Genomic DNA, 11,713 nt, shown 5'->3' on the forward strand with positions numbered 1-11,713 from the left:
CTTTGTCAGGATCCGATTCTATCCCCTTGGGTGTGATGATGTATCCCAAGAATTTTCCCGAGGTTACCCAAAAATCGCACTTAGCAGGGTTAACCTTCATCTTGTACTCCTTCATCGTCTGGAAGATATCATGAAGGTCTCAGATGTGGTTCTTGGCTAGGCGACTTTTTACCAGCATGTCGTCGACATAGACTTCAATGGTGTTATGGATCTTGTTCTCGAACATGTCCCCTACCAGCCTTTGGTATGTGGCACCCGCATTCTTCAATTCAAACGACATCTTGGTGTAACAATATAAGCCCCTTGGCGTGAAGAAGAGGTATGTTCTTGATCCTAGGGGGCCAATGGTATCTGGTTATACCCCGAGTACCCGTCCATTAAGGTTATCGCCTCATATCCTACTATCGATTCTACCAGCTGATCGATGCTTGGGAGAGGAAAGTTGTCCTTCGGGCAAGCTTTCTTTAGGTCACTGAAGTCAATACATATTCTAACTCCTCCATTCTTCTTTGGTAATACAACCATGTTAGATATCCACCGTGGGTATTGAGATTTTCGGATTATTCCTGCTTCCTGCAGTTTCTTTAATTCTTTCTCGACTGTCGTCTGCAACTCTGGTGCGATTCGCCTTATCTTTTGTCGGACAGGTTTGAAACTTGGCTCGATCTTTTAATGATGGCAGCATACTGTCGGGTCTATGCCCTCCACATCGTGCATGTTCCATGCGAAAGCATCCATATTTTCTCGCAGGACCAATGTGAGTCGATTCACCTGTTCATCCGATAACAATGACCCGATCCTTACTATCCTCGGCTCTTCTTCCATTCCCATATTGATCTCTCGGGTGGGATCTACGGCCAAGAAGTTTGGTTTTGGTTCCCTTAATGGTGCCAATTCCTGTAATTGCTATAAGGGTTCTTGATCCTTTGCTTCGTACGCCATGGCCGCCTGGGCGATAGCCTTTCCCAACTCTTCTGCCGCCTTGGCTTCTTTGGCCTTGTTCTTCTACCTTCGTTGGCGTGCTCGCCGTTCCTCATTTATTTGAATATTTACTTGCATACATTTCCTGGACGCCTGTGGATCACCGACGACCTCTGCTATACCTTTATACGTTGGAAATCTCAGCCTTTGATGGTAGGCCGATGCTACCCCTTTAATAACGGCGATCCAAGGTCTCCCGATAATGGCTTTATAGGGTGAGGCGACATCGACTACACAGAATGTGGTTAGAGTATCCAGATAACCGCCCCCATCCGATACTCTCAGAGTTACCTCACCCTTTGGGATGGTCACGGTCCCATTGAAGCCGTAAATTCGATATGTTAAGGGGACGAGAATGTCATCTGACAATTCCATTCTCTTGAAGGTGTCGTAGAAAAGCACCTCGACTGAGCTCACACTGTCTACCAGTATCCTTCTCACTCCCCATTCTTCAATCAGCAAGGTAATGACCAAGGGGTCGCTATGGGCTTGACCGTTCATCGGGACATCCTTGGCCGAGAAGAAAATTGGTTGCATCATCCAAGGTTTCATCGGCAGGGTCTTGGCTACACTGAATATTTATTTACCATTGTGGTCCCTCTTGTGGATTCTAGAGGAGATTCATGGACTTAGATTATACTCCTGTGTGGCTGAGTACGAGATGGTGTTCACAAACTAAGTTGATCTGCCGATTCGAACCTGGTGAACAGGTGCATCGGGCGCGGTGGTCGTCTGTGGTGCTTGTCGGACGAACTGCCTCGGGTATCCATCTCGGATAAGATGTTCCACGATGTCTTTCACCTCTCGACAGTTATTGGTGGAGTGACCTCTGTACTGATAGTAGTGGCAGTACTCGGGGTGGTCCTTGGTTTCTTTGAACTGTACCCCCTTGATGTCGGGTAGATGATGTCGTTCCTCTTCTCGACTTCTTTGAAAATTTCTTCCAATGGTGCGTTCAATGGGGTGTAGGCTCTTGGCTCGTGTCTCGACTTTTTCCCTTTTGCTATCCACTCATTCTTACCGTTTCCTCGTGGTGGTGGGTCTGGTCTCTTCTCGGACCGTCTGGGAGTGTCTCCTGGGTCGCCCTAGTTGTTGCACTATCCTCTTTTACTCCCTTACCCCTCGCTTCTTCTTGAATCTCTTCCAGTGCGATGTAGTGTTCTTGCATTTTCCGCATTTCTTTCAGTGTTTGCGGTTTTTCAATAAACATGGATATCCATATGGGGTCCGACCTTCCCAACACATTTTCGAATCCAAATATCTGTTGATCGACTGGTACTTTCCCAATCTCTGTGCACAGTTTTCTCCACCGATCAGTCAATGCTCTGAGGGGTTCCTTGAACCTTCGAGCCAGAGTGAACAATCTATTGACTCTGGGCCGAGGTCTACTGTTATGCATGTAAGTTTCTAAGAAGGCTTCAATTAGATCCTCATAGTTGTCGATCGACGCTGGTGAAAGCGCGTAAAACCAGTTCCTCGCCTCTCCCTCTAGGCTTGATGGGAAGAACTTACACATTACCACCTAATTGTTCTTCCATTGGATTAGCGACATAGTATACATTTTTATGTGTTCAACCGCATCGCCCGTCCCATCAAATCTAGATGGAAATGCAGGGAGTGTACACTTAGGTGGAAACGCCATTTGCTCAAGCCTTTGGGTGAAGGGGGTTTTCTCGGCCTCGTCGTTTCCTGATAGTTTCTTTATCTTTGATTCTAACTCCCTGAGCTTGGCCTCTGTTGAGCTGTCCGACCTCTCATTTCTTTCGTGCCCTTCTTCTTCCGTTGATGAATCCTCAGGTGGACCATACCCTCGAGTAGGTGGTATCGGGGGTTTCCCTGATCGGCCAGGATTGCTCGGTCCTTCTGTTCGTGGTAATCGCCCTGATAGGCCTTGATTACCCGATGTTCCTCGGCTGGAGGATCCTCTCGACCTATACCTATGGTTCCGCAGCTGATAATTCTCGAATTCCAGCGCCATGTTCCTCCGTTGCATCTCTCTTAATGCCTCCTTTGTCCTTCAAGAATGGCGAGTAGTGTTGGATCCGTACTCTCGGGACTAGAATGGTCGTTCCGGTGGCTCAAGTGAGCACGGGGTTGTGTTGTTGTCAACGGTGGTGGAACTGGTAGTATATGGGTATTTGAGTCGACGGTGGTGGGATGATTCCACTAGATGCTACTCGGCCTAGCTGGACTTTCCTAAGTCTCTCTTGCTCTTACCCTAGAGCCTCCTGATATTCAGATTGTTGTCTCGCTCTGTGCCTCTGGGCATGCATGATGAGCGCTTCCACATCATCTTCTGTGTATGACGCCGTAATCTGATCGGCCATCCTCTGGGTCGGGATAATCCGCTCCAATGGTGTGGGATCATCATCTCGTCCCAAGTCGACTTCCTCCTCCACATTCGGCATACCTCTTGTAGCTTCCCGAGATCTCTCACGTGGTGGTGGTCGGTCATTCTCTTGTCTCGGCCCTGTTACTCCTTCTTGCATGCTGCCGCTGGTAACTGTGCGGCTCCTTAGCGTTCTTCCCGTCCCTGAAGTGCTCGCCATCGGAAAAGGTATGTCGTAGGCCCGGGGATCGTCCCCATCGTCAACAAAGACGAACAACACCTTACTTGGAACTTTTTTAGAAAAATCTTTTCAATTCGTACGGAAAGAAAAAGGGGCTGACACCCAAACTGGACTTTGAAAGTACGATTCCCTTTATTCTATCAGGATGACCTCACCAACTTGTCATATTTTGAATCTAAGTACTTCTTTCCGACGGGTATCACGCTACGTCGTTTTCAGTACTTCACAGCGTCGCTTTCAGTACCTCGGCTTTGCATTGATGACCATTTGTCCTACATTCCTTATACTCCAAATCATTTACTCCTAGTACTTTTCCAATAAAAGATTCAAAATTCGTGTACTTTGAGAGGTCAGCACACCACGTCAGGTCTAGACAAAAAAAACTTATCAACTTCCTTGGAATTTTGCAGGGATGACTTCCCTGAGTTCCTAGGATTTTTCGCCGGCAACTAGTGATCTCGCCGTGCAACTGTTTTGGTAATTTAACACGTCAACAAAGAATTTCAAGTAGCTTCAACCAAACGTCGAAGATGTTATCCGGGAGATTTTAGAAATATTCCACTGTTAAACTCTTATGATGAAAACAAATGCTGAAAACAAAAATTATCATCCATGAAATCAGTCATAGACTCGTCTTAAAACATAGCAAGTCGATTTGTTATCAGAATCCTTCCCTGGCCTCGACCAAACGCCGAGAGCGTTATTTGGGAGCTCTTGAAGGATTTCCTGTCAACTCGACTGCTCAACATCGATCCTACTGAAAACACTTGCTTAAGACACGACTTTATCAATGGAAACCTAACTATATTAAGAAACTTCGAAAACTAAACAATAAAGAACAATCTTCACCAAACAGAGTTCATCCCATAGCATCAACTACCACACAAAGTGTTCTTAGGATCTTTTAGATCATCTCTGTTGGTATACGCGGCCAAGGTATCCGGAGAACTTAGACGTCCCCTTAGTCGGCGCCAGAATGTAGTTGCATAAAACCACACACTACATCCAATGGTGTAGAAAATGGAACCAAACTAAGTAAAAATACACAATCAAATATGGACACAAAGATATACGTGGTTCGACATGATTACCTACGTCCACGGGGTGAAAGGAAGAATGTTATTACTTCTTCTCTTTGATTACAAGGTGTTCTCTCTTCCTCCGATGAACTAACTCTCAAAACTCTCAAGTGTATTGCCTTTTTATCTCTCTTTTCACCTCCCTCACACTCTCGACAAGCCCTTATATTTATAGGCCACAGTCGAGATACAACGAAGTTAGAGTGTTAGTCATAATACATCAACTCAGTTGTCCTCTATCGGGCCTATCTTGGTGCTCGCCCATCTGTCTAGTATGGCCGATAGAGTCTTGGTCTTTGACAGCTTTTCACCCGAGGCCGAGCCTTGGATCTTTGGTCGATCCGACATCGCCCTTCATTCTTATCGTCCCTTTATTTTGACCAGCTTCCCTTGTTTGACCGAGTACTTCCTGGTCGTCCGCTTGCCTTGACAGAGGATAAGGATCACGTCACCTCCGATAGTTGTTTGACCATCACGTCCGACCAACGTGACTCCTCATTCTTCGTTCCTTCTGAATTTATTCCATGCTTCATCTTCCTTTGTTCTTTGGTGCATCATAGCCCAGGATCTTTCCACCTAGCCTTGTGGATTATTTACACCTACACATAACATTTAGTCCGGAATCGAAAAGTATCCGTCAATGAGAGGATTCAATGCCGCTCAAAATGCACATAATGCATGAGTGAAAACAAACTTTGATGGGTCATAAAGTCTATTTCAAAATTTTACATTTCCATCCGCGTAGAAAAATAAACTGTCTACCATCAGATTGGGCTCAAACAAGACTTGATAATGCACATAGAATGGGATAATCTTTGTTAAGGCATGTGGAATCATGAGTACAATTGGATAGCGGTGAAGTGGACACGACATAGACTCGGTTAACAGAAATGTTTGGTGTACCGCGGCAATGTACCGTGATGTTTGGGTGAGAGAAAAAAATAGTGGTGGACCCCATCATTAACCGCACCCCTACAAATCTCCCCTAGGGCTGCCCTAATAGCCCTTGGATCTGATCAAGGTGCATATCACGGTGGTGTGCTTCGGTACGTGTATCATTTCTTCTCAGTTAAAACAGTGTGCAATATATGCATATGATGTAATCAATGTGTCTGATACGGAGACACACCGCACGTGTCCAAATGTTTGGTGCAAAAATCTGTTGAGGACAAGTAACCATTTTAGCTGCGTCCGTGCTACATACTATGTAGGTTTTTTTTTCTGATTTTTTTTTGAAGGGTTACTTACTACGTAGCTAGGTTGATTATATCATTTACATGCGTCAAGGTATGTTGAATCATTTAGAAAAGAATAATTTTTTAGGGACCATGGTTTTTTTGAGGGGACCATGGTTTTATTAGGCCACCTTCCCTATAGTGATAAGGGGTGTCTTAAAACGTTGAAATGACTAACCTACCCTTAACCTAATTTAATTTAAAACCAACCTAATAACCACCTATATATATATAACCACCACCTCCCACCACCACCGCCGATTACCACCACCACCACCTCTGATTATCAACACCACCAACCACCGATTACCACCACCACCACCACCGCCCACCACCGCCGATTACCACCACCACCACCTCTGATTATCACCACCACCAACCACCGATTATCACCACCACCACCACCACCGCCTATTTAAGAAATGTAACAACATCAATGCAATCACAATTAAGTTCGGCTACATAATAATTTTATCGGGTATAAAAGACGCCAGCCGCAACCTGATTCTGCCATGGGACCACTCCGGAGGTATTTTCCAACAAACCATTCACTTTAATTTGATTTTGATTGCTTTAATCGAATAGAAAACATCAAAATAAGGTTTTAATAGGAGTTACAGAGCCATGTTCGGTTAGGACGATTTTCCAAAAAAAACCTAGTTTACTAACCGAACTTCTTGAAAATGAAGAACACGAAGAACAGTTCGGTTCTATTGGATTTAAAACTAAGTCACCAAACTCTCTATTCGGTTGTTTCGCAAAAAAATTTAAAACTACAAAGTAACCGAACTCCACCCTTATAACCGAAAATAACAAATCCAGTCTAGCCGAATTGTATTGTTGTGGCCACTATGTTGAATTCCAAAATAACGGAACTTAGCCAATAGAGTTCGTTTTGTTCGCAAAAACTTTTAAAACTACAAAGTAACCGAACTTAGCCAATAGACGCTGGAACTGCACATTTTTTTTGTTTATTAAATTCGGAAACTTCACAATTTTATCGCGGAAACCGAACTCAGAGTTCGGTTGGTTAGCTGTTAGGTTCAAGTTTGCGAAAGAACCGAACTTTGTAAACTTATATACTCTTATATTACGTAAAGTTCGGTTAGATCAAAAGTGCATGCAGTTTGCGAACCAACCGAACTTTGTATACCAAAGTTCGGTTAGTTGAGAACCAACCGAACATAACGTTGTAACTCCTAGAAATTCTATTATTTGAGTATTCGGTAACCTGCGTGTTTGGAACAAGTAACCGAACTACACTTTCAGATGAGTTCGGTTACTTGTTCATCTCACGGGGCCACCGAGCTACAACTTCAGATGAGTTCGGTTACTTGTTCTTCATATAAAGTAACCGAACTGTTCAAAATCCAGTTCACAAATCCGGATCATTTTGAAGATTAACAAATATTCTAGAAGAGGATGGAGATGAAGCATCAGATGAGTTTTCATCATTTGAATACTCAAACTTAGTGAATTGGAAAAAAAAAATTATTTTCCATGTTTTTCTCATTCATCTTCTCTAACTCTACTCTCTCAATAATTCTACTCAACTAATAATAAACCCATCTTTTAATTTAATCTCACTAATTATTTTTAACTAAATCATTCACTAATCATAACCTAAAATTAATTAAGAGCGTAGATTAGGTATTAAATAAATAAATAGATATGAGGTGACCTAAAATTACTTCTAATGCCTTTACCCAAAATAAAAACCATGGTCCCAGAAAAACCATGGTCCCAAAAAATCGTTCTTAAAAAATGTGTTATTATGTTGGACTAGAAGCCGAAGACTTGACTTCCTTTATATGGACCGTTCATAATAGTCCAAGCCCGTGTTTGAACCCGTTTTTTAAAGATTGGGGTAGATGTAAACCCTAGGGAGTAGGGACAGAAAGAACAATCTCATTTCTCAGTTCCAGTCTCAATCTTACCAAATCGAATCCCCCTTTCTTTCCCTCTGAAACCCTAATTACTCTGAAATCTCTCTTCCTGTTTTGATGGGGAACTTCGATGTTCTCCCGTCAGACGTTATGTTAGAAATTTTATCTCGATTACCGACCAAATCTGCTCTAGATTGCAAATTGGTGTCAAAATCATGGAGAAATCTTATTCAACATCCATCGTTTTCGCAAATGCACTTGAATCATGTTCTCGATCATGATCTTAATTCTGGTAAGTTGAGTTTTTTATTATCTGAACCAGTTAACGGTGATAAAAAGCAGTTTTCCTATGCTTATACCAAGTATAATGAGAATTTAAACTGTTTTAGTAGAAGAATAAGGATGAATTTAAGACCTCCATTTGACCCTTTTTTTGTACTTGCCTCATGTAATTGATTAATTTGTGTGAATGCATCTCTTGAAATGATCAATCAACCTTTTTTTGAGCCTGCATATATCTGTAATCCAGTTACTAGAGAATATGTTGTCCTTCCAGACTTTCAAATAAAGGTATTGTTAACTGGATTTGGTTACGTTCCATCAACAAATAATTACAAGGTTGTCAGAATTTTTAACAATGAGAGAGATCCTAACTTTGGAATTGTTCAGGTGTACACTCTTGGTAGTGGAATTGGGTGGAGAAATGCTAAGAAAAAGATGGCGTATGATGTGAATGGATTGTACGTCAGTCACCACCGATCTGGTGTGTTTGCGAATGGAGCTATTCATTGGGTGGACGACCGTGGAATTGTTGTTGCCTTTATTTTGGCGGATGAAGAGTTTCGAGAACGTCCATCGCCGCTTTGTTCGAGGCAAATTGGTAATCTGCGTCCCATTTTGGAACTACATGTTTTTGACGATTATCTATGTGTATATGTTTGCCAGCAGGATAGAGGTTTTGACATATGGGTTTTAAAGAAGAATCAAAATTATCATGATGTATGTATTTGGAGTAAAGGGTTCAGTAATTTACCATGGTATAACTTACCTATCACCTTTACAATGAGTGGTAGGCTTTTGTGCCACGATGCTCGTGATAAAAATGTATATCATTACGCCCCAGAAGCTTCATCTTCCAGATGTTTCGTGAACTTTGGTAAGAATTTTGAAATTGGAATCCCTCACAAGAACACCTTGGTGTCATTGAAAGCACTAGGAGAAGAAGAAACGAAACTAATGGATTCGGGTGAAAGAGCAAGATCTAGCGGGGGACAGAAAACAGTTATATCTCAAAAGGAGCAGAAGGAAGAAACCAATATCTAGATAAATATAAACGGGTAAGTTTTTCTGCTATTACAGTTTTTAGAGAACAATTTACCTCGTACCAAACAGAAATTACAATTATTTGTTATCTTCTAGTTTTGCTAAATTGCTATGTTACTGTGTTAGTTACAATTATTTCGTCTATACTTGAAGTATATATATAGGTAAAACCATGAAACAGAGAGCTTTTTCAGTGGTTTCAAGGTAATATTCATGGTTCTTACTTCATTGAATTCCTTTGGCAGCGAGTATTCTGGCTATCTCTTATTTGTGCTTTGTATAGTTGTGATGAATAATCTAGTATCCTTATAACTTGAAATAAAACACCATGACCTGCCTCTTATGATTCCCTGCCTCTTATAATTTAGGCTTCTAGCTAGGCTGCTCGCATCCAATGTAGCACCAACAATAGCTCAAACTAGACATAGTTTTCCAACTTCAATAGCTGTTACCACTTCCTTTTCATTGTCATATAGGATCTTCTTTCCCTAACTCAATCAATACAAAATTAAATGTTCAAAGCACCTTGGTAGCTGTCACCAAGTTGTGTCTTGCATGTTTATAACCCTTGTTGAGCCAAGTAAGATGCATGCTGCCTTGTCTGACTCACACCGCAAGATTAAAAAGTATGTATTGTGTTAAGTTTAGATTGTTTTTGTTACCTTGAAAAATCATAGAAAAGTCGTATTTACTGTAGGTCGATTGAATCTGTGGTTCTCAGTTATGCTGGGCTACTGAGTTTAGCCAAGTACTTCTTTGTACTCATTATCAACAAATATATGCTCACCCTTTGAAGTTTGAACTACTTCTCGCCGATATGCTGTTTGTTTTCGGTGGTTATGATCTTGCACTTTTGTTGGTGGATTGGTGATTTGTTAGAAGCTTATCATTCTATCTTTTCTATAATGATGCAATTGTAGTACCTCTAGATTTTGGTTGGCTGGATCTACTCTTATTCAACTTTCTTTCGTGTTTCTAGCAGCTTCATTTGAGGAAATCTGATCCGGAGAAATTAACCAGCCAACAAAGAAGCAGCACTACTGGAAATTTTAATGCAGTCAGATGTATTTCCATTTGCTGCTGCAAGTATCCATCCAGAACATCATTCTAATGAAGTTGAATCAAATTGACTTTTTTGCTCGACACCTAGTTCTATAAAAACTCAAGACTTCATTATTCCCTTGTGTATATTTCTTTGTCGTGTTTGTTTTTGAATGGTTGGCCCACTGCAAAATGAATTTTTTGTTGGCAGTGACTGTGGATGAGTCACTGTAATGGTGCTATTAGACTTCCCAGGATTTGACAAAATGGAAGATGTTTTGCGTTCTGGATGTTATGATTTGATACTTTTCATCGTGGCTCTTTTTAAGTTTCTCGACTTATAATGCCGATGATAGAAACTTCTGGTGAGAATGGTTTACAGGTCAATTTTATACATTTGCCTCCAAAGAGTCACCAGTTACGGCACACTTACGGGAATTTGCCTCCAAAACCAGCACTAAAAGACCAAGTTATTGGCTACTTAGAATAGTCCAAGCCCGTGTCCGAACCCGTTTTCTAATGATAGGGGTAGATCTAAACCCTATAGGAACAGAAAAGAACCATCTCATTTCTCAGTCCTCCTCTCCAGTCTCAATCTCAAAACCAAATCCCCTCCCTGAAACCCTAGTTACTCTGAGATCTCTCGTCCAGGTTTCGATGAGGAACTTCGATATGCTCCCATCAGATGCTATCTTAGAAATTCTGTCTCGTTTACCAATCGAATCTGCTTTAGATTGCAAATTGGTATCAAAACCATGGAAAAATCTTATTCAACATCCATCATTTTCAGAAATGCACTTCAATCATCATCTTGATTCTTCTGGTAAGTTGAGTTTATTAGTATATGAATCAGTTATTAGTGAAGATAAACAAGGTTGTCAGAATTCTTAACAACATAGGTAGGAGTTGGAGAGACCCAAATCTTGGAATTGTTCAGATATACACGCAGTGGCATTGGGTGGAGAAATGCTGAAAAAAAGATGGACTATAATGTGAATAGGTGTTACATTAGTGATCAATCTGGTGTGTTTGCGAATGGAGCTATTCATTGGGTGGATGGGCGAGGAATTATTGTTGCCTTCAATTTGGCTGATGAGGAGTTCCAAGAACTTCCAACGCCGCCTCGTTTTCAGCGAAATGGTAATCCGCGTGCCGTTTCTGCATTATATGTTTTAGACGATTATTTATGTGCATATGTTTGGGGAGATAAAGGTTTTGACTTGTGGGTTTTAAAGAAGAATCAAGATCTAGCGGGGGGACAGAAAACAGTTATCTCTCAAAAGGAAGGTGTATTTCATTCTGGCTGTTATGATTGGATATTTTTCATTGTGGCTGTCTTTTAAGTTTCTTGATTTATACTGATATTTGGCTTATAGTGCCGATGATAGCAACTTCCGGTGAGAATGGTTTACAGGTCAAAATCACCTTTAGATTTTTCCATTTGCCTCTAAAGGTTCACCAGTTGAAGGAATTCACTGACATCTACATAGGCGCGACAGAGAATGAAAGGGTAATTCAGATTACTGAAACTGGATAACCAATATCCAAATGCCTTCTCTTGAGGCATAGACAAAATGCTCAACCAATTCAGAGGCATA

At 41.5% G+C, this 11,713-nt stretch overlaps 1 protein-coding gene across 2 annotated transcripts; it reads left to right on the forward strand.

Moving 5' to 3' along the window:
• The first annotated feature begins 7,797 nt into the window (after window positions 1-7,797).
• Window positions 7,798-10,398, forward strand: LOC113327697. 2 transcript variants are annotated; one of them, XM_026574842.1, is made up of 3 exons: window positions 7,798-8,043; window positions 8,421-9,088; window positions 10,054-10,398. In XM_026574842.1, the coding sequence occupies exons 1-2, from the start codon at window positions 8,017-8,019 to the stop codon at window positions 9,072-9,074; spliced, it is 681 nt and encodes a 226-aa protein (XP_026430627.1). In that variant the 5' UTR covers window positions 7,798-8,016; the 3' UTR covers window positions 9,075-9,088; window positions 10,054-10,398. The 2 variants fall into 2 exon arrangements, with proteins under 2 accessions (XP_026430627.1, XP_026430626.1); XM_026574841.1 differs by having other exon boundaries at window positions 10,057-10,398.
• The last annotated feature ends 1,315 nt before the right edge of the window (window positions 10,399-11,713 follow it).

This window comes from Papaver somniferum, unplaced genomic scaffold, assembly GCF_003573695.1.
Source record: "Papaver somniferum cultivar HN1 unplaced genomic scaffold, ASM357369v1 unplaced-scaffold_107, whole genome shotgun sequence".
NCBI classification, from domain to species: Eukaryota; Viridiplantae; Streptophyta; class Magnoliopsida; order Ranunculales; family Papaveraceae; genus Papaver; species Papaver somniferum.

Bases quoted from the DNA above. Each gene is read 5' to 3' on its own strand.
- LOC113327697 (XM_026574842.1), top strand. From the start codon at position 8,017: ATGTTCTCGATCATGATCTTAATTCTG. The intron at 8,044-8,420 runs GTAAGTTGAGTT...GGAATTGTTCAG, and splicing joins CGATCATGATCTTAATTCTG to GTGTACACTCTTGGTAGTGG.